General features: G+C 33.6%; 1 protein-coding gene across 1 annotated transcript in view; it reads right to left on the bottom strand.

Annotated features, from left to right (window-relative positions):
* LOC148951543 (regulatory-associated protein of mTOR-like) overlaps positions 1-23,748 on the bottom strand; it is a 322,491-nt gene that overhangs the window by 92,199 nt on the left and 206,544 nt on the right. The window contains exons 13-15 of the mRNA XM_089091020.1: positions 17,293-17,441; positions 11,542-11,624; positions 5,527-5,617 (exon numbers count right to left, since the gene is read on the bottom strand). Of these exons, the coding sequence (XP_088947146.1) occupies positions 5,527-5,617; positions 11,542-11,624; positions 17,293-17,441 (323 nt within the window). The remainder of the gene's footprint in view (positions 1-5,526; positions 5,618-11,541; positions 11,625-17,292; positions 17,442-23,748) is intronic.

The following is a 23,748-nucleotide window of genomic DNA, read 5'->3' as shown; positions in this document are numbered from 1 at the left end:
ATATCTAGACTTCCCCAAAACTTGTATCTTTAGTTCTCCTAAATAATAGAAACAATTTTCATATTATTTATCATTATATTCTATTACAAATTCGATTCTTGCTCCAAATATTCCGCATTTATAGCGTGAATACTGTACAGTGGCAGTTCTGGCCTCTATTGCGTTCGAGGCAAAATCTTGATTAGCGCCCCTCCCCCTGTCTCGCACAAAATTTTCAGACCAAATTTTAACAAAATTCTCATTTATTAACACAATTATTTTCCAATTAATTAATTAATTAGTATTTTTTTCATTATTTTTGTATTTAATATTTAATTATTTTAATTATTATCATTTAATCATTTATTTATCATTATTTGATTATTTTCATTTATTAACTGCGACCTCTATTTTATTTTAATAAAAATAAAATTTCAAAAAATTACAAAATGATTAATCGTTAGATTATTGATTTGAAATATTGCGCCCCTATAATTTCTGCGCCCAGGACAAATGCCCCTTTGTCCCCGCCCCCCAAAACCACCTCTGAAACTATAATATTTTACAAACAGTTTTACTAACATGTCTGAATTAGTATTTTACTAATTTGTTTCTGATCTTTCCCTAACCAAATGAACTTCTCACAAATAATTTAAACCGTCCTTTCCTGATTGATTTTTGTACTCCATCACACATTTCATTCCTATTTCAAAATATTGAACTGTTATAATGTGAAATCTACACCGTTTTCCATAATAGTTTTTAAGGAAAAACCCATTTTACCAGTGCGTCTGAACTTCTTCTAAACAAATTAACTCCCCCTAAATAACTTAAACCATTCTTATTTGACATGTCGATATATTCTATCACAAATTCGACTCTGATTGTCACTTGGACAGTAACAATGTCAAAACGGCAACCCTATTTCGAAATTAATCAATCATGAATTTTACCAATATATCTGAACTTACCACAGAACCGGGGACTTATTAATCTCTGTGCTTCTAAAGCAACATTTGCATTTTTTTTTCAGGTTGTAATGCTTGAAGCGTCCAAAATTGCCTGAAATAAGCTGACAGAATTTCAGAATTAGCCTAAAACAAAAGTGTCTAGAAATATTACTTGGACAATAACAACGTCCAAATGACAACCCAGTTTTGAAATCTTTTCTTAGAGAAATATTTGCTATTTCACAAATGAGATTAACAGTTTTTACTCTTGCAATAAAAAAGCCAACAGTTGCAACCAAAATTGTCAGATTACTCCAAGATATGTCTCTTTCTAAAATAAATAGATTTGACTGAATCTCTGCCTTCTCTACTTATCAGATAACTTCACATAAAAAAGTCATAGGAATAAAATTTAACGGATGCCTTATCAACATGTTTACAGTGGAATCAATCATAAACTTTTTCCTGTCAGAACTTGCCATAGAACAAAGGATTTAATAATCTCTGTGGTTTTACAGTAACAGTTATTTTTTAGGTTGTAATGCTTGAATCCTCATAATAGCCCAAAATTAGCTATAAAAAAAATATATAAATTTATGCTACAATAAATATCTAATAATGTTTGGGTCCGGCATATCCCCCCCCCTAGCAAAAATTCCCTGTGTGCGAAATCCCCGCTGAAAATTCCCTGGAAAATTTTCCCTAAAGGGAAATTAGGGAAAATTAAGACAAATAAAAAAACGAAGAAAAACGTATAATTGTACATCAACTATTACGGAGGAGGGACGATGGATCATTGTGTTTGCTGGGTGGATACCAGGTGCCCAAAAGCATTTCAATGCCCACATTGTTTAAATCTCCATGAGCCTTATGAGTATAGGAAAAGGTAGACAACAATCGATCACATTCCTTCATTTAGACTAAGGCTGAAAAAGGCAGGATCATACCTCCCTTCTTATTAAGAAAAATATTTCGGATATTTATTTTAAAGATTCATTTAACTAATATAATTTGATTAATATTTGATAAGATTATATGCAACGATGTGTCAATGCGCATCAGCTATTATGAAGAAGAGGAGTTGGATCATTTTGTAGGGTGGGGGGTGCCCCAAAAAGCAGACATTAATGCCAAAACACCTTAACTCTCATTGAGCCTTCAGATAAGTAAATAATGAGTTCTAGGGAGGGGAGGGGGGCTTATGAACTGATATCTCATCCATCTCGATTTCCAAGAATATTTCTGATCTATGAATTTATTATTGGTTATGGGGGGAGGTTGTAATAGTGCTCTTCTGTTGCGACAATCTTTCCTATGTAGTATAGAATATTACATTTGCAGGTGTAGCAGCACAGAGATAGAAAAAAAAAACAGGACTGAGTCTCAGCAGGATTTTTGTTTTGTTTGGGGGGGGGGGGGTGCAAATTCTAACAGGAGCTTTGTTATCAGCAATTTTAAATAGTAATGTTTCTCCCTTTCCTGTTTACATACAATGTTTGCAAAAAGGCCGAATTTTTTTTCGCTTGGCCTAAAACTTATGTGAAATTTTCGGCTATAGTGACCCCAATGCAGAAGGAAAAAATGTTGCTTCCCCTCAATATGCAGCCTGAAAAGGGCCGGAAAAGACACCAAAAGTCTTTTTCCACCCACGCCGGATGGATGGGGCTGTCTTAGACTTAGGAGGCGCTCATTCGATTGGTTTGAAACTTCTAGTGCTCTTTTTAAAGGTCGAAAGATACTGGAGGCAATCAGCCTCCTTCTCAGCTCCTTTTCTGCTATTCGGCTAACCTCTATGATATCGAATCAAAATTTTGAGGCGTTCGTTTTGATCAAAAACTTTAAAATATCTAATAAGTTTGCCTTCGGGGTTGACATCACCCCAAGAGTCCCAGTACTAACCTTTATCTTATCCTACTAAGATAACTCAACCTCCAGAAACAGGAAAAAATTGAAATAAATAAAAATACAACAATATATACTATAGGATATTCTCCACCATATATTATGCCCATATTTTAAATCCAATATTTCTTATTTCTTCATTATTTTTATTTGTCATACTTTCTCAATGGCTGCTCAATCTTAAATGTGTCGGAAAATTTATCGAGGGAAGGGAATTCTCCGGGGAGGGGGGGATTTCATCGGAGGGATTCTTCAGGGGAAATTTCACGCCGAGGGGGAATTTCTTCGCGGGGAATTTTCCTCTGTCGGAATTTTCCAGAGGGAATTTTCCACGGGGTAAATTTACGGGGGGGGGGACCTAGATCCAAAAATGTTATTTGGACAATAACGATGTCCAAATGACGGCCCTATTTTGAAATTTTTTCTTTGAAAATTTTCGTAATGTATAAATGAGATGAACGGTTTTTTCTCTTGCAGTAAAAATGCCAACGGTTGGACATAAAATAATAAAATTACTCCAAAATATGTCTCTTCCTAAAATAAACTGATTTGGCTAACACCTCCCTTCTCTACTTATCAGAGAAGACTTCACATAAAAAAGTTATAGGAATAAAATTAACAGCTGCCTTGTCAACCCGTTTGCATTGGAATCAATCATGAATTTTATCGTTATGTCTGATTATACCATAGAACCAGAGATTTGAAATCTCTCTGCTTTTACAGTAACATTTATATTATTTTAAGTTACAATGCTTGAATCCTCTTAATAGCTAGGCCTTTAGGCCTAAAGTGCCTAAAAATCATTCCAAATCAATGACACAACAATAATAATCACCTAATGGAAACTCTGTTTCGATTCTTTTCCCAAAGAAAATATTTCTTCTATCTCAGAAATGAGATTAACGGTTATTTTCCTTGCAGCAAAAAACTAAGAGATACATACCAAATAAGCTGATACTTCCAAGAATTCTCTTTTTTCAAAATAACTGATTAGGCCAAATCTCTCACTAGTCGAATTGTCATTAAAGAGTGACATAAAAAGTCATATAGATAAAACTAACGAAAGCCTCAGTGCATTTGCATTGAAGCCAATCAATGGTCTAAAACCATGAGAAAAAATCCCAGCAATAAAACTTGTCGACTGATAGAACCTTGGGGGCAAGTCAAATTTGAAAAGTTAATTAAAAAAATCATTACATAAAATCCAGAGAATTAGAGGACCAGATATTTTCAGAGACCACACTGCTTTTCCATGACGATAAATAAAAGTTCGAATGGGGATAAACCTTTTAATAGACAGTATTTTACAAAGAGTGATAAAAATTCACAAAAAATACCAGATATTTCGGTCATATATGCAGTGAAAGTTCGCTGCATATATAACCGAAATATCTGGTATTTTTTGTGAATTTCTATCACTCTTTGTGAAACACTGTCTATTAAAAGGGTTTTTATCCCCATTTGAACTTTTAATTATTAGAGGACGAACGTCGAGAAAAGAGGAAGAGTAAATCGTCTCTTAAAAAACAGTCTCTATTCACGCAAGTTTTAAGGGACAACGATGAATTTTGCTAAAATTTCCGAAGCGTGTTGTCATAATTTTGAGCAATATCAGCACAAAAGTATACAGGCGAAGGGAGAATCCCTCCCTTCAGGTTTCGACATTCTAAATTGCTCCAATTGTTAACTATACAGACTATATAAGCGAGCCTCCTTTTGCTACTTTACTTGAGTTTTAGGAAGAATAGAATACTATATATTCTATTATAATATTTATAATATTCTTATTATAATATTATATAATAAGAATATTATGCAAAAAAAAATAAACTTATTTATTTCGTCTGATATATCTGCAAAGCAAGAGTTTAACAGAAAGGGTGCGCATATATTTTAGCACCCTTTAAATATATATTGGGAGTATTTATAGCTGGTCTGGGTTATAACATCATGCAAAGCTAACACGTGCGCAGGACCTCAATCCCTTATATATGGCCACTGTAATTACGGTTTTCGTAAACTTCAAGCAGCCCGGACCATAATTACAATTCCTTTTGAAGCCTTAGTTTTTCAGATATTCAGCATTGACGTATGAGGTTGAGCGTATGAGGTTGCGTATGAGGTTGTATAGCAAAGATTTATCTTCACTACATTACATTTAGTTTTAACTTTTGACTGGAGTAATTTACGAAAAGCCAATTGAACCAATTGTGGCCAATATATGGTGTATTTTTACCTACAATAGACACACTCGAAGGCTTATACAGTTTATCATCTAAATTTTTAAAGTTAGGAATCGGAAACCCCTAAAGCTCATTTTATTATTCCCCTCATGTAGGGACAATGCATACATGGAAAAATCCCACGATCTGCCCTTAGTTTCTGAGCTATAAGGTTGTCTAAAGATAAACACTACATTCTGTATACATGCTATTCTTATTCGTGGCAAATTGAGGCGCAAATATTTGGCCCTGGGGGGAAATTATTGCCATAGACGTAATCACCATACTACCATTGGTATTTTCTAGACAATACAAGTAAAAAAGGTTTTTCCTTTTTTAATGTTTATTATTTTTTGGCTTTTACCAAAAAAACGTTTACCATTTCAAATTAACATATCTCTGAACACTCTTGCCAAGAGATTTAGTCCGAAATAGTCAAAGTAGCGTAGATTATAAAATAAGAACTTGCTTACCAATGTGGAAATGCTAGTTTTCCTCTTCTTTGAGTTAACCAGGGTTCCCTTTAATTCCGGGGAAAGCCTCTCCATTTGCACTTGATCTCCGCTGAAAAGAGAAACTATAATCAGCTAAATAGCATCAGTTAATTGAAGCTAATATTATTTTATATAATAATATTTTATTTAATTAATAATATTTAAATATTTTATTTAATTTATTTAATTTATTTATTTATTTTATTTAATATATTTTATTTAATTATTTATTTAATTATCAGAGTTAATATAGCTTAATGGATCAAATAAAAAGACACAATCTTGTAAATAATAAAATTTCCTATTTCTAGGAGGGAAAAATCCTTTTGTGAGGAAAATAGGGGGAAAAGAGATTTAAAGAGAGGATACTAGCGTTTATGAAAAAGGCCGTATAATAATAAAAAACATACTTTTAGACTAACTAACAATACAATAGTTATAGTGTAAAGGCTAGGGATGGGAAAAAAAAAACAGAAAAAAAGGGGGGAAAAGGATAGGATGACACTTCCTGCTTACAAAAGATAACTATTTTGTCTCAATTTGAGAAAAAAACGGGGGCAAGATTTGTATAAGAGATATACAATAATGATTATTAATCCATTTTCAAAAAAGATAATCGGATTTATCATTGGATTGGCTTGGAATAATAAGCACCGCTTGTCTGACAAAAAGCTTGCAAAAAAGCATGAACAATCGAAACAACATGATTAAACAAAAAGAAAAAAAAGTAAAAACAGAATAGAAAATGCTACAGAACAGTAATATAAAAAAACATGAAGAAAGACAGCAAAAAGAGCTCAAAAGGAAATTAAACGCAAATTTAAAACGCATAAACAAGGTAGGACAGAAGAGATAAGTAAGATTATCTTATAAAATAATACAACGTTAAGAAAAAACAAACGAATAAAACATTAGTCAAAATAGGAAATCCAATGATAAATCTTCTGTTAACTAAATATTAATAAATTTCATTTCTTAAAACGGTACTTGTATGAAATACCCCTACCGCTCAAGTTGCTCATTCATTTACACATTGCAGAACCGGTTTTTATTTAGTTTCTTTCAGCTTAGCGTGAGACAAGACAAAGAGAAGTGACAGAATAAACGGAAATACATAATTTGAGCTATATATTTGCACATTAGGGGGGATGGGAGTAAAATATTTCGACAGTGTGAGGTTAGAAAACAACTCTTACTACATAATATGCCGAATAATTATATTTAACACATCAGGCATGCAGATCCGCTATACTTTACCCCACCCCCTCTAATGTACAAATATATAGCCCAAATTTGTTTCTAAAGTATTATATTTTTTATCATACTTAGGTATATTTCATTAGGATTGAGCGTCAGAAAGAAAAAAAACATTAGAGGAATATTAGGTAGGGGGTATTTCATACAAGTTCCCTTAAAACATTGAATTTTACGTTTTTAATCATTTGTAACAAGAGAAATTTGATCCTCAACTTAGTAACTTGAGAGGCTAGCTCTTTCATTATAAGAGAAAAACATACCTCTCTCTCAAGGATTGCACATAAAATGCATAGAAATTAATATTTAAACTAGTTCTTAGTACGATCTTAAGGTGAATCTACAAAAGACAAAGATTTTCTAGAGCAGGGGATGATTCCCAAGGGGCTTCAAAAGTAGGTTATTAGATTCTTCAAAAACTAGACAAATATGTTTACTTTGATGGTGTTTCAACCAAAGATATAGGTTGCACAAAGTCTATAGAATTCGAGAAGGTTGCAAGAAGGGCAGGTCCCCAAGGTGTATGGAGGTTGCATCAAGGGCTAGTCAGTGTATATAGTAGATTAGAAAAAGTACAGTGTGTCTTACATTAGCCTAGGGGCGTACACCAGGGCTAAACGATCCAAATGACACAAAATAATTGATTATTCAAGACAACAGTGCTGAATGTGACAAATTAAGGCACAACAGCATGGACAATAAAAAATTAATTGATATGCTAGACCTTTATAGAGGAATGATTGAAAATTAATTTTGAAAACAAAGCTTAATGACGTGTGTGAGACGTAAGTCTTTATGCAGAATTAGGTATCGAGCCTACGCAATACCAAAATTATCACGTAAAAATGTTTCTTATGCATACTTCCCATGAAAGAATGGCCTGGATAACTGTCCGAGATTCATCAAAACTATATTCTAAGAGGCATTTTGCAAATATACAAGAAAGGAGTAACACAGGGTCGAGACACCTACAAGTAATGTTGAGATGACACAATAAAGCAACTCAAAATTGATAGGAATCCGCGGAAAAGGAGCTAAAATAAGAAAGGACAGGAAGGAGGATAGGAAGGATAGGAAGGAGGAAGAGAAATTCCACGTTTATGAGCAACAGGCGGTTTAACGTCGCGACGACTGAGGAGTGAGTCGTAACAAAGTCAATGCTTTCTCAACCGTTTTTACATTCTATAGAGATGAATGAGGAGTTGAACGCAACAGAGGGTGAGTGCGCTCCCTGCCAAAACATAGGTAGAAGACTTCAAGCGGGTTCGCAAGACCAATAGGACAATTATAGTTTTGGAGGACCAAAATAGATGATAACCAAAGAAATAATTAAAAAAGCCCAAAATACTCTATGGATGATCGCCAGATAAACTTGACAGAGGCAGTAAACTTGACAAAAGAAAAGGTACGCAAGGTCCTCCCTTAAACATTGGACGTAAGAAAAAGCGGTCAAGGTGGATGCCACGCCTTCCATTGCCACCGGTGCCACCGATCACTAAAAGGCAACTGAACCATAATTGGACAAATTGAACTATACTGGATAGTTTGGTACAATATGAGATATTTATTGCTAGACCAGAGGAAAAAAGTAAAAATACTTAAAAAGGCATAATATAAAGAGGGATGAATTTTTTTTTGTTTAGAAGTTTTAGACTAGCATTGATACTGATAGACCTAAACAAGATCCGTGGAAAAAAAAATCAAGTTCAGTGATTTCTGGAGTCCTTATTACAGGGATTTTTCCTTAAATTATTAAAAGCAGGCAAATATAAAGGGGGCATCCAGGCCTGGAGACCAAAACTTTACATTTCGGTTGATTATTTCCTCTATTATTTCCGTTGAAATTATAATATACATATCCTCCTCAGAAACAAGTTCTTTTCCATTTGCGAGATTACCAGAGATGGCACTTTCTAGGGTAGCTAATATTCCCCATGGTAACCATAATGATGAATCAAAAGCAAGTACCGTTTCAACTTAGACAATAGCTATACTGAAAAATCCCTATCTCACAAACTTTCAAGCAATAAAAAAATGAATTTATTTTACAATTCTTTCCGTAAGTAATTGAGTACCTTATTTTTATTTTTTTGTTGTTATGCTGCTTTACATACTGGCTGTCTTACCTGACTTTGAACAAAAGGATGATAAAGAAATGTGAAAAGTAAGAATCGAAAATGCGCTTCTTTCTATGCAAATATTTTTTTTTTAATTTATTTGTCAATTTTTGCTAAAACATACAAGTTTTGTTTACTTTTTTAAGTCAAAGCAATCCACCTTTACTAGCCTATCGCAAAAAAAAAAATGTTAACTGAATGTGGGCTTTTTTGTCATGTTTTAACAGAACAGAATTCCCAATTTTTCTTACGTATTCTTGACTCCCACCCCTGGAGAAAAGAAACGTCAGACCCCCCATCCCAAAGTGTTTTGAACTGTACTAACGAACCATGATTTTACTTTACAAAGCCCTCCCTCCCCTATTCAATATTCCCTAATCCCACCCCTAATATATATTTCTTGTACAATGCTTTCCTAATCTCTATCGTCTTTAGTTCTTTTATAGAGATTGAGCTCAAGGAGAGCCAATAACATAATCAGAATTCTCAAATAGAAAGAGGAGGGATATTCACCTACCTACAAACAGCTATAGACAAAATTTATGAGGTCCACCTTTAGAGTTTACAATTTTAAGACCTTAAATAGATCCTAGCCGAGGGGATTGGTGCGCTGGATTTAGGATCCTTTGTCCTTGAGGACGAGGGTTCGAATCCTAGTGTACCCAATTATTTGGTTGGGACGCGGCTCCGTGGCATGACTGTGTAAGCTCATCCAAGGTCGAACAAACACCAAATGGGTACTTGGAGAAATCTGAAGAAGGTAAACAGAAGGGGTGTGTGAAAGCATAGGATGGTTGGCCCCAACCCCCCATTGCACTCCCTGGCTGAAGGGCCAAGAAACGAAGATCAGCACCGCCGGTAGGGACTGTAAAGTCCAATGCCGTGTTCTTTAAATAGATTAAGAAAAAATAAGGCCATTAATTTTTTTTGCTGAAAAAAAAAATTAGCTGAAAAAAGACCCAGATTCAAGGCTTCGCATCTTAGATGTGACTGATTTACAGAATTTTTATTAGAATTAAAAAATTTCTAATTATAATATTATAATAGATTTGGTATAGTCCTAATAAAATTTATCAAAAAATAACCTAAGAAAGCTCTCATCGTCTGAAATTTAAATTGGCTCAAATAACAAAATATAGTGTAAGAAAGTGCTAATAAAGTCGAATAAATGCAATAAATCATACAAGTGCAGAATGTATACTATGATTGCGCTAATTCGCTTTTCCTGCCCTCCTGCTTTTCCTGCTTACATCGGGGATGATAGAAAGGTGTAAGAATGGTCCCAGCTATGTTATAACGAACTTGTAAAAAAGGGTTGAAACATTTCGGGATATTAAAAAAGCGTCCCAAAGCCGAATATTAAACAAGGTAGAATGAAAGAGCTGTGCTTGGCTCCATTGATTTAAAAACATGCTTCATGGGGTATAAAGTTGGTGTTTTACCTAATGATAAATATTTTTTTCAAATTAAAGGGCATAGAGAAAAGGGAATCAACGTCAGGAAAAGAGAACCAGCGATATAAGACTGAATTGCAGGCTAAGACGAAGTGAATTACAAAGAAGGCCCCGGAGCACAAGCAGTGCAAGCATAAATTTAAAGGGAAATCGTGTAGAAACATAAAACGAATTTACGGCATTATTTCTGTTCCTTCTTCTTTAACGCAGGATACTTTCATCCCACTCCAGTTCCTTGGTTGCAGCCTAGGTTTTAGCCTAGTATCTGCAACCTAGTAAAGAACGAATCACGGCCCATAGTAACTAAAAATTTAAAAACACGTAAAATAAACTGCTTAGTGAGAAAATTTACCACTTGTAGCTGATACAGGAATAGTAACTATTGTTTCTATTAGTCTTAAAAGGAAAATATTATTTTGAAAATAAATTTTAGAAATACGAAAAATATTGCGAAGCCCCTCGAAATTGGGGTAAGATCGAAACAGAAATTACACCATTGCAGCAGTCATTATCGAAAACCCCATCAATAAAAATTAAAATCCTCTACCTTTAACAACAAGGAACATAACGTTTAGTATAGGTAGCACTGACGTGTCCTAGTTTAACTTGCTTCTTTTTTTTTTATAAAATAAGATTGGAAATCAATATGCACTATTGAAGTGTTGTTAGCAATATTCTTCACTTTTGAAAGGTGGGCCGACAAAGATGACGGGATGGAAAGAACGAAGTACCTCACCAAATATTAACTCCATTTTCTTTGGGATAGGGGGTAAAATAAAATAATGGATTTGTATCAGATAAATATGATATATGACATCTCCAAAACAACCAACATATTATACATTTTGTTTTTACAAACCCAGACAGCTGGTTTCAAAGTCTCTAGCGTCCTATTCCTATTTAAATAACCCAAAAAAACTCTATTGTTGAAAAGTTAAGTGAAAGGGTTAAAGCAAAATTAAGTTGGTAACCATAAACTATGAAATCCTTTGCGCAAAATTCGCCAGAAACACACAAACTCTGTCACAAGGAGAATTTGGTTTATTTAAGGAAAATGTAAACACTAGAGATGTTTTGTACATATTAACTCTATTCATTAACGATGAACCTAGCTAGTTTTAAAGGTACGCTTATTACTGTGGAACCAAATCCATTTCTAACAAATATACCTTTTTGGATTTCGTAAAACAGGGCTAGAAGATCTAACAATAGAGGCATCAATAACATCTCTAGACACCATGTGATCTCGAGCCTGAAATACAGATTTTAAAATGACTGGTATTATATTAAGTTTTATCATAGATTTATAGAAATAATTAAAAATTAAATACATAATATTATAGAATGTAAAATAAAAGAAAGAATTATATACAGATACAAGAAATAAATACAGAAATGATTATAGAATGAAAGAAAGAAAGTTATACAATAAAACGCAGCATGAAATCATAAGGTTTTGGAACTACAAGAAAGCATAAAATATAGAATGAAATTAGAGAATAATATTGAATTATAGAATAAAAGAAAATAATTATGGAAACAATGCTTATATTAAAGAACAATAGATATATAAATAAATATGAATAAACATATATATTAATAATAAATGATAATAAATAAATAAATAAAAAATTAAATAATTATAATAATGAAAAACAATAAATAAAAATAGTAATTAAATATAAAAATAAATAAATAATTAAATAAATATAGAAATAGTATAAAATATAGAATTGTACATAATGATACAGAAAGGAAGACAAAAATAATTCTAGAATAAAAGAAATGATATCAAAGAATATGGAATAAAATTATAGAGCTACAAAATTACAAAAAATATAAAATATAAAATGAAATTGGAAAAAAATATTGCATAATAAAATAAAAGAATAAAATTGAAGAATCAAAGCTTGTATTATAGAAAGATCAGTAAAAAAAAAAAAAAAAGAGAAAGTACTTGAAGAGCGATTCTGGAGCTCGAACTGTGACTTAAGCACAAGAAACATCGAGTGCGAGAATTAGTGTGGTACTAGTCCATTACCACACCAGAATATTTTGAAAAATTCTCGGAGTAAAACTGCCGCCAAAATGTATGCACCGTTTGGCCCAAATTAATACAGACATTCAGCTTTAGGTGAGGAGGCAGCATATTCGACTGGAATAAGTCTAATGCAGAAAAGTAGGAAGTTTCACCTAGTTATTATCAGCGTTTCAAGACAATAAATTCATGGACGATTTCTTATTATAATCCAGAACTGAAAAAGCAATAAAAAGATTTATATTAAAATAATAATACAAAATTCTTGATGGGAATCACAATTTTGTTGGTGGTAGGCTTTGTTCGTTTTAAGTATGACTGTATTATTGGTCGTTTAAGTTTTTTTTTTAAGTTTTTTTGCAATACGCCATAGAACCTTTCACATAGTCCATCTTACAGGAATCAAGCTTAACTTTAGAGACACAGTTCAAACATCCAAGTTGAAAAGTGATATCATTACAACTTTCTTTGAGGTCTTTGTAATTTGTAAATATGTAGGTGTATTTTTTTTGTAAAAGAAAAGTAATACTGATAGATAATTTGGTTTATTTGTTTCATTATTATTAATTTAATTAGGTTTTTTGAATTTGTTTGTTATTATTATTTGTTTTATAGGACATATGTGGGTTCACCATCCGGAAGAGTTTAGAGGTATGGTAAGAAATAGCCACCGTATGAAGGGCTTCCTGTTGGGGGAGGACGCCCTTTTCCACGGGAATGGCAAATTTTGTTTTTCTTTTCTTGGAGTGTTTTTGGTAGTATATGGTGACTTGAAGTGTGTCCAGTTCGGCTTCTAATTAATAAAAAAAGAGTAGGTGACGTCTAAAGTTAACATTAGATGTATTTTGAATTTAAAATTTGTCGTCACTGAGAGGAGAGGAGGTGGGATTATATATATATATATATATATATATATATATATATATATATATATATATATATATATATATATATATATATATATATATATATATATATATATATATATATATATATATATATATATATATATATATATATATATATATATATATATATATATGTATGTATATATATAAAATACATAAAATACATATAAATTCAAAAATACATCTAATGTTAACTTTAGACGTCACCTAATCTTTTTTTATTAATTAGAAGCCGAACTGGACACACTTCAAGTCACCATATACTACCAAAAACCCTACAATAAAGGAAAAAAATTAATTAGAAACTACTGCTCATCGCACACTGTGACTGAATATTCGAGTTTTATCGAAAATTTACGTTACAACCCAACATTTTAGTCTTAAGCAGAAAAAAACAAAGAAGCCAACCTTGACAACAGTGGGTTTATGCCCCGTAGAAAGCAATAGAAAACGAACAATCAAATGAATATTTTGTCTTTGTCACAACAAGGCATCCTCAACTTTGAAAAATGGGAAATAATTTAAACCACAACTATTTAAAAAAAGCAAAAACTCTAAAATAAAAAGAGCAAAAAAAGTCAAATATTATGTCTAGTAGCTACTTCATGCAATAACCAAGGAATTAAAATATACTACCTACGAGCTGTTCTTATCGCAGCACAAAAGCAACCGACTACAAAATAATCAGAAAAAGTTGAAAAAGAATGCAATTCTTTCTTACTTATTCTAAATTTCAAATGTTTCGATTATCTTATTGACAGTTGCTTCTGTGTTGTGACATACTCACTGATTGTATATCATGAACTGAGAGCGAAATAATTCTATTCTATAAGAAACTGAAATTTTGAATATGTTTTATCATTTAGCATATTTTTCCGCTTTTTCGAATAACCTATAGGGGAACTCTGTAGAACCCTCTGTTGCTTAGCAACAGAAAATTTATTTTTATCCCAATCGATACTAGTTTCATTAGACAGACATGCAGTAAATTTATATCCATATTTTCTTTCTTACATAGACAATCAATTATTCAATCATTTATTGATTAACAAATTCAATATAATGTTTAAACATACTAAACAGACTGCTTCAAAAATTGCCAATGTTTATTTTAAGTTTTATGCAGACATCATTTTTTAATGCGTTTCAACGAATTCTTTGTCCAAGGGGCACAGGGTCGATCCCTGGCATGGTCAGTTATTTGATTTGGGACGAAGGTCAGTGGTGTGACTCTGTAAGGTCAGCCAGAGTCGATCCAGCTCTAAATAGGTACCTGGAGAAATCTGGGGAAGGTAAGCAGGAAGGGTGTGCGAGAGCATAGGATGGCTGGCCCCAAGCACCCAATTGCACTTCCAGGCTGAAGGGCCACGCAACAGAGATCAGCACTGCCGGTTTGGACCTTAAGGGTCTAGTGCCATCATGCTTACTTTTACTTACTAAACAGAATCAAAAGAAAATTTTTGATGAAAATAGTGTCCTTTTAAACTATCAAAATTAAACTGAAAGTCACAATTGCAATTATTCTAGGATTTTTTTTCTTTCTTGTAATCTTGATTATTGTCATAATTTCTCTTACTTTTTTTTGCGAATGTTATCAGAAATAAAAACAATAAAGTTCAAACCACAGAACTTTTTCAGCTATGATCGTTTCAACTGTTACAAAAAAAGAAAATTGGACGTCAAAAACAATTAGAGCCAGATTCATTTGTTGAACGAAGGTTCAATTAACTGGGGTTGAATTGCGTATGGGCTGAGTTATACGGAGGCCAGTTAAGCGGGGGTTCAGTAGCACGAGGGTTCAGTTAAATGGGGATGAGCTGCACGTGGGTCCAGTTAAACGGGGGTTCAGTTGCATGAGGGTTCAGCAACACAAGGGTTCTGTTGCACGAGGGTTCAGATCCACGGGGGTTCAGCTACACGTGGGTTCAGAGACACGGGGATTTAGTTGCACGAGGGGTAACAGTAGGTTAACTGCTGATGAGATTTCTGCAAAATTGTAGGTGACAGCGAGTACGAAAACAAATACGCCCAGAGGTATTATGCGCTACAGGGATTCAATGGGTAAGGCAGGGGGACAACCAGAGAGTCTCATCAAAAGGATAAACAATCCTATCTTTCAAATAAATAACATAGTAAATTTGTATATTGTAACATTACTACTGTGTAATATACGAGTTCAACTAATGATTTTGAACTTCAAACACTAATTTAGAATTGCTCATCACCAACATTTTTTTTTTTTTTTTTTTTTTTTTTTTTTTTTTTTTTTTTTTTTTAGATTTGAAAAGGTTCAATTCTTTAGGAAAGCTCCCCTAATACAACTTTAAATACTAAATCAAGAACAGCCATGTTTTTTTTCTAATACCTAGAATATTTTTAGCATGATTTTTTTGAAACTTTTTGGATGGAAGTTTAAGGGTTTCAGACGAAAAAAAAGCTCAGAAAATTAATCCAGAAAAGCTATAGGTCTGCAATAAACTTGATTACGCTTAAATTTACAAACAAAATTTGTGTCAAGGAGAATATTAAAAAAAAAAAAAAAAAAAAAAATGAGCGCTGTGTTTTGAAGCACGACCAAATTTCGCGAATAAAACTAAATAATTGTTACAAAAAAGTCTGAGCTACGGGAAAAGTTTGAAAAAATATTTGAAACAGGCAAAACTCTCATAAGATTCTCATTCTAATTTAACATAAAAAAGTTTATCCTCTCTTGGGAGTGGAAGCCCGCACACAGAGAGGAGGTTTTTGAGTCCGTACCTCCTAATCAAAATTTATCTAAGATTTTAAACTGAAGTAAGTTCCATATAATTGCCCTAGTTTTTGTATTTCTTCGAAGTTGCCACCCCACCCCACCCTCAAAATATTGTCCGACTCCACAAAATAATTTTTCCTGACGGGTTGTAGAACAACGCCATCGTTTGAAACCTGGAGCGTGCTGAAAGTTTTAAAGCTGAGATAGCTTTGCACTGTTGACAAGTCTCAAGACAAAAAATAATTGAAAGCTCACGTTAATACATGAATCAGCAGACAATAGAACATAAATAATACAATCAAGGATCTGTTCATAACGATTTGTCAGAGCCTGAGTTTACAAAAACTGAAAAGCCTTCAGATGACTAGTCTGTATTTGATTGTCTCTGTCTATTGATTTCGATGCAAAAATTAGATAGCAAAATACGACAATTTCTAGCAGCACATTAAGTACATTTTGAACCGTCCTAGCCGAGGAGCTAGCACGCTAGACTTGAAATCCTTAGTCCGTTAGGACAGGGGTTTGAGTCCCAGTGTTGCTGGTTATTTGGTTTGGAACGGGAGTCGGCGGTGTTACTCTGTAAGCTCAGCCAGAGTCGACCCAGCCCTAAATGGGAACCTGGAGAAATCTGGGGGAAACCACTGAAGGCGTCGGATGATTTGCCCCAACCATGCTTTGACTCCCGACCATCTGCACTTCGGAGACAATTGGTCAGCATGCAAAAGGGTGTTTTTAAGTACATCTTGACAACATTGGAAACACCCTAAATTACCACACCGAGAGTGGTTCATCATATAATATTTTCTGTTTGCGGGAATGCCACAAACTAGTAGGCTGGGGAGAATTAATTGGATCCTAATACAAACTTTCAAATGCATATTTTTTACTCATTTTGTGACATTATTTCACTTTCTTAGAACTGAAATCCTTTTCTTTTAGAATTGAAACCCTTGCACAATTCTGGTTAGCGTTCATTAGCGGTTGTTCATTTTGAGCTATTGTTTCACTTTCTTAGAACTAAAATCCTTTTTTAAAATTGAAACCCTTGCACAAATAAGGCGCAGCATTTCTACCTTTCTACTAAAAAGCTGATGGAAGGGCGGCAGATTTGTTGTCAGAGGGGATTGTCCCTATATCGGTCCTTCCAATCATGCAGACTGAAAACCTTTGCACGAGTCACACTAAAGTTGTCTTACCAACACAGTATAGAACGAATGGTTACCTTTGCCCTGATGTAGGTACATAACGTGCGCGCACTGTTTGAAATTTCAGGGTGTGGATCTTTCTCTAAATTTGATAACCCTGCCCATAATCTGTGGTAGATCCCACTTGACGAAAGCGTAAATGGCATCTGAATATTGGCTAAGTAACCTTAAAAATAAATTACTGTCACTTTCTAATGCATTAAAATTTGAATAAAAATTTTATCAACTGAAATTTGTCACTAATTTCGACAGGACCTGTGCCACATTCTTGTTGAATTTGAGGACTTGCAAAATTTTCGATGTGAAAATTCACATCGTATGCCTGAATTCCTATTGATAATGTAAGCTTAAGCATTAGGTTCGTTATGCCTCTCTTATGGATCAAAATATATAACCAGGAAACTGTTGGCGCTATAAAAAAAAAGTTTTAAAAAGCGCTTTGGAGGGTTTGCAGTGTGCTATTTTATTAACATCTTCCTAAAAAACCTTTATTATTCACCTACTTACTTTCTTTAAGCTTAATTTTTGTACTGAAAAATACGTTTTAAAGAGTAGTCTGACCAGCATCTGAAAAATCAAACATGCAACAGACGAAATATACTACTACTACTACTACGACTACTACGAACAACTCACACCAGCACCAAGCAACCTGAGGCCAACACAGCTACTCACGGCTATCTTCAAACCTAAATAATACCTGTCAAAACGACAAGGCTTTATTTTTTGTGACTTCTCTAGTAATTTCATATAATTATCGTGTATATCGCTTCCTTCTCCCTATTTTGGCACACTGGACCCCCCCCCCCTTTCTCAAAATTATTTAGAAGTAACATACGGCACTTAAATACGATATATTACTATTATATTTCAGCGAGAGAAACAGCTACTAAAAATCTGGTTAGTTCCAATTTCAGCTGTGTTCAATGTTACCAATAGTCTCGACAACTTATTGCCGGTCTATATAATTGTATTTGTATATACCAACCATTCATACAGAATATTAATAATTACGCAAACATCAAACCCAGTACAAAATGATTACTAAAACAACCAAGTTGCCATTTTTTTTTTTTAGCATCACTTGATTAAATGTTTTACTATTTAATCCAATTTTTGATTTATGTTCAGTCTAATTATGTTTTATTCAACTTAGTTTCATTTCAATTTAATCCAAATTTGAATAGATTTTGGCTACATTATTTAGAATTACCCCATGTTTCCCACATGGTCCGCCAAATTTTCTTTTTTTTACATGCAGCACAATTTTTTTTAGAAGTAAAAACATATTAGAAAAGAATTAGAAAATAAGCTTTAATAACTAAGTAAGCATATCTGATCATAAAAAACTTAAACAACAACATTAAATGGAGCTAGGTTAATAATGGTAAAACAAAACCGCTAAAACAACCATCCAACAGTTTGGCAGTTATTTTGTTTAAGCAGTTATTTTTGACTGAGAGTAAGAACTTACGTTTCCAATATTAGTAATACAAATACAATGTAGATACATAATATTAGGACAAACCTAGAGAATAGTGTGTCCTCTCCCATCAAACAGTTTCTGATAAAAAACTAAGTAAGTAGCTACGCCTGCTAATAGTAACCGAGACTCAAAAATAGTTTTGATAACAACACACTAATCAAATAATAATTTTTTACGTTCATTCTAAATAGGTAAAATTCAACAAGTTTAAAATCACCCAACAAAGGTTATGTTCTGAGACATGTAACTGATTTTCGAAAAAGGGAGGGGGGACAAAAGCAGGAATGGTCTTGAGAAAATCACAATATCAAATTCAGTATATCGGGGAACCCTCCAGCAGAGCTGCTTAAAAATAGGACAATTCCTAACAGGTAAGGCACAGCATATCATATGTTTTGCCATCTTTGAAATCTTATGAATGAAATATTTTCAAAATGAGGAGTAAATATATTTTCAAAACTATTTATAAACATCTTATGAATGAAATATTTTCAAAATGAGGAGTAAACATATTTTCAAAACTATTTATAAACATCTTATGAATGAAATATTTTCAAAATGAGGAGTAAACATATTTTCAAAACTATTTATAAACATCTTATGAATGAAATATTTTCAAAATGAGGAGTAAACATATTTTCAAAACTATTTATAAACATCTTATGAATGAAATATTTTCAAAATGAGGAGTAAACATATTTTCAAAACTATTTATAAACATATTATGAATGAAATATTTTCAAAATGAGGAGTAAACATATTTTCAAAACTATTTATAAACATGGATTGAAATTGAAAGAAAGAGGAAATTATGACAATTGGAATTTTTAGCATATTATAAATAAAGAATTTCATTACTTGCATTTCTTTTTTTGTATATAGCTGTAGGACTGTATCAACAGCCCTGTATCCCAAAGCAGGGGGGGGGCATCCTTTTTGGATTAGCAAATTGGTAAGGCCCCTTCTTCTATTATATTTTGGAACGACCAGAAATGGCTTTGCGATAGACATCAAGCAAGAAATTTCTTTCAGCTAATTTTTATCCCGATTCAATGTCATGAAAGGGATATTATCTCCCTGTGTATGGCTTTTCTTAAACGGATTCAGTTCCTTTAATAAACGAATTTTAAAAATTTCTTCAATATTTTAGAATAGTTTCCAAGGGAACATATGTCCCTGTCATTTTTCTTTGATGACATAAACCTCTTAATTTTTCACTTTTTTTTTCAAAGGACTCTATAATTATTGTTCAAAGTGGAACACAATCCCGTTATCAAAAGAAAAAGAATATAAATGATATTTTCTTGTCAAAAGACTGCCAAAAATAGAAAAGGGCCTCAAAAACATAATTTCGAGGTTCTCGAGAGGTTACGTCTTTTCAAGCTACTATTTATTCGCTTATAAACCCTTCTGTAATTGTTTTTTCGTTTCTTCATTTACAAATAAGTGCTTATTTCTTTTTCTTTCTCTCCCCCTCACCTCTCCCTCTCTATCACAACTGTAAAAGAATTCTTATTAGAGATTTAATTTTAACATTATGTTTGAATAAGAAGACATTTTTTAACCAATAAGGAACTTTCAAAAGAGAGAGAGAGAGAGATGGAGAGATTACTAGTTGCCTGTTTTAAGTTATTTAAGACCAAGGGATGGAACCAGGGGTAGCTCCAGATTTCTCTGTACTGTGATTGTTAGTGAAACCTTGTAATTTAGTTCAGTAATTTAAAATTGATAGTATTTAATTGTTCTTTTAACGTCTTGTCTAGAAACGACAAAACTTAGATCCTTAAAATTTGTTAATAGGAATGCTATTCATGAACAAAAAAATTTAAATGATAATAAACATGATAAGAGAGGAACTGGTTACCCTTTTAAATTTCATTTCTTTACTATTTCTGTGGTTAATTTTGGTCTTTTTTGTTTATCTGTTTTTATTTGTTAATAAAATACCATTACAAACTAAACAAATTTTTTCCCAGAAGTGGCAATTATAGTGCGTTTCGCGCGGACTTTGCGTCTATCAGTCTAACTAATTTTCAATGCTTAGGCTAGAAGAAGAAGAAGAATTGTCATTAAAAAAGAAGAAGAAAAAGTCTGATCAGTTGAAGATTGAATTCAATAGGATCATTAAGTCACTATAGCTACTATATGTAATTATATGACTAATTTCATGTCACTAGACTTAAATTTCATAAAAGCAATTCAAATGAATTGACATGAAGTCAATTGACGTATGGTTAAGTGAATTTATGCATTAAAGAATGTACTCAAAATTTCAGAAATCAAACCCTCATTTCAAGTTTACATACTTTTAGAATATTAGAAAGTACAGTGATGACAGTGGTCAAATATGGCTCTGATGCATGGTCGCTCTGAAAATCGGATGAAGATTTTCTAGTTGTTTTCCAGAGAAATTGCCTACGGATTGTTCTGGGTACCCATCTGACTGACCGTATTTTAAACAGTAGGCTGTATGAAAAATGTGGTTGAATCCCTCTTCCTAGGGTTATAATGAGAAAAAGGTTGAGATGGCTAGGGCACGTTGTGCAGACGAAGGATGATAGATTTCCGAAAACTGTCCTTTTCGGCCAACCGTCTAGGGCTAAACGGAAAGCCGGTCGTCCTCGTCTGGGGTGGGAGGACGTCATAAAGAAAGATTTAAAGGAAATGGGAACTTCCTGGGAGGGTGTAAAAAGAAAGGCTTTGAATAGATTGGGATGGAGGAGGAACAGGCGCAGCTGGGTTGGCCTCAGGCGGCTCGGTGCTGCGGTGAGTTGTTAGTAGTTAGTAGTAGTAGTATTTGGTCCTTTTATCCTTTTATTTAAAACATATTACTAAATTCTAGTAAGTAGATTAACTCAATTACATTAAGGTTAAGACAATATAGTTGAACTTAATAGTTTAAAATTTAATATGGCATGTCATTCTGGGATGTTGCTGAGAAGTTTGATGAGAAACTTTTACAGTAAAACTTAGTCATTTTCAGGAAAATTTATTTATCGATACTTTCCTTTCTTAAGGAGCTTGAAGCAAAATTGGAAAGCTTTCTTTTCTTTTTAGAAAAATTCTTTGGCAACTTTCATTTCTTAGGAGGTTAGAAAGAGTTAATAAAAACATTAGGATGATACGGTGATATGCTAGATGTTTTCCAGAGAAATTGCTTACGGATTGTTCTGGGTACCCGGTTGACTGACAATATTTCAAACAGTAGGTTGTACGAAAAATTTGGTTCAATACCGCTTTTTAGGGTTATAATGAAAGGAAAGTTGAGGTGGCTAGGGCCCGTTATGCAGATGAAGGATGATAGATTGCCGAAGATTGTCCTTCTCGGCCAACCGTCTAAGGCTATACGGAAAGCAGGTCGTCCTCGTCTGGGGTGGGAGGATGTCATAAATAAAAATTTAAATGAAATGGGAACTTCCTGGGAGGTTGTAAAAAGGGAGGCTTTGAATAGATTGGGGTGGAGGAGGAGCGTGTATAGCTGTGTTGGCCTCAGGCGGCTTGATGCTGCGGTGAGTTGTTGTTAGTAGCAGTAGTAGCAGTACCTTAAAGGATCATCCTATCTTGTTCATTATAAACTTTTTTAATTTATGTGGTCAAACCATTTAGAATGGATTGGGGGATCTTTCCATAACTTGTAGAGCTTGGATAAAAGACCCGAATAAATGACAGAAAACTAGAAGCCAAAACCTACTTTCCCAGACACTTTAGAAAACCATTTAGAATTTAATGTTTTATGCTCTAGATAAAGATATTCAGTTTTAATAAAGGTTACGTCATCAGAAAACGTGAATTTTGTTTTTTTCGACGAAGTGGAGCAGAACTTTCTTCTTTAAGTTCAGGAAGGAGCAGTTCCGATAAATTTTCTAGCATACTGCTAGGAAAACGCTAGAAATTAGCTTAAAGAAATTTTAATTTGAGCAATGTGTCCGCTTTGGGAATTCCCTGGGGTATCACCCGCTTTGATTGACAAGCTCGCCGACAAAAGGGACATACAGTTTCAGTTTTTTTATTCATGTTTCACAATCAAACCACAAAGTGTCAACAGCTCTTTATGATGGTTGGTTTACTGAGAAAGCTTGCTAATAAGCCCTTACGTTGACGCCTAGTAAACGACACAGCATTCGCACGGGATTCTGACTAATGGACAATTCTTCTGGGATTGGTATGTTTTGATGGGCGTCTTTGGGCTGAAAAACCTCTTCCTAGCTAATTTATCTATTACGGGTTGCCTCCCCCTAGTAGCATAATATTTGTAGGCATGAATATATACTGAGTCGGAGGTAATAGGCTTGAGATTGTCTGTGCAGGATTTCGACTCTTGTTGATAGAAGAGCATCGCCAAGTGCTGAAAACCATGTTCTGACTAAGATGGGCCCAGGATTGCACAAAACCTCAATTCATGGAGGTCCCAGGGACTTCTTGCTTTCCGGTTCTAAGCCGTCTTAAGCACTTCGGTGTAGACTTGAGAAGATATGTGATCCCCGTCCTGCACTGGTATCCAGGATCATTGCTTTTCCTGAGGCGAAAAAATTTCAATGATTTAAAGAACATGAAAATTGGAACTTGGAATGTTACGACATTAAAAAATGACAATCGTATCGACATTTTGACTGACGAATTCAGACGATTCGAACTAGATCTATTAGGAGTTTCAGAAACTCATATCCCAGGGGTAGGAAGCATGAAATTAGGTGATATAGAATTTGTTTACTCAGGCAGGAAGGAGGGGGTACATAGACAGGGAGTAGGGCTCATGATGAATAAGGAAGCTGCTAAGTCTTGCTTAGGCTGGGAAGGTATTAATAATAGAATACTAATTGCTCATTTTATGACTAGTAAGTTCAAGGTATCAGTTATAGTAGTATACGCCCCTGTAGAACCGACTGATGGAAATACTAGTGACTCAGATGAATTCTACTTACAGTTACAGGAGCAAATAGACAAGGTCCCAGGTAGAAATATGATGTTATTGATGGGAGATTTTAAC

Source organism: Artemia sp. Qi Xiang Cuo, chromosome 6 (assembly GCF_049724085.1).
Source record: "Artemia sp. Qi Xiang Cuo chromosome 6, ASM4972408v1, whole genome shotgun sequence".
Taxonomy (NCBI): domain Eukaryota; kingdom Metazoa; phylum Arthropoda; class Branchiopoda; order Anostraca; family Artemiidae; genus Artemia; species Artemia sp. Qi Xiang Cuo.
Note: the sequence above shows the minus strand (reverse complement) of the source record. Positions and strands in the feature narration are given on the sequence as shown.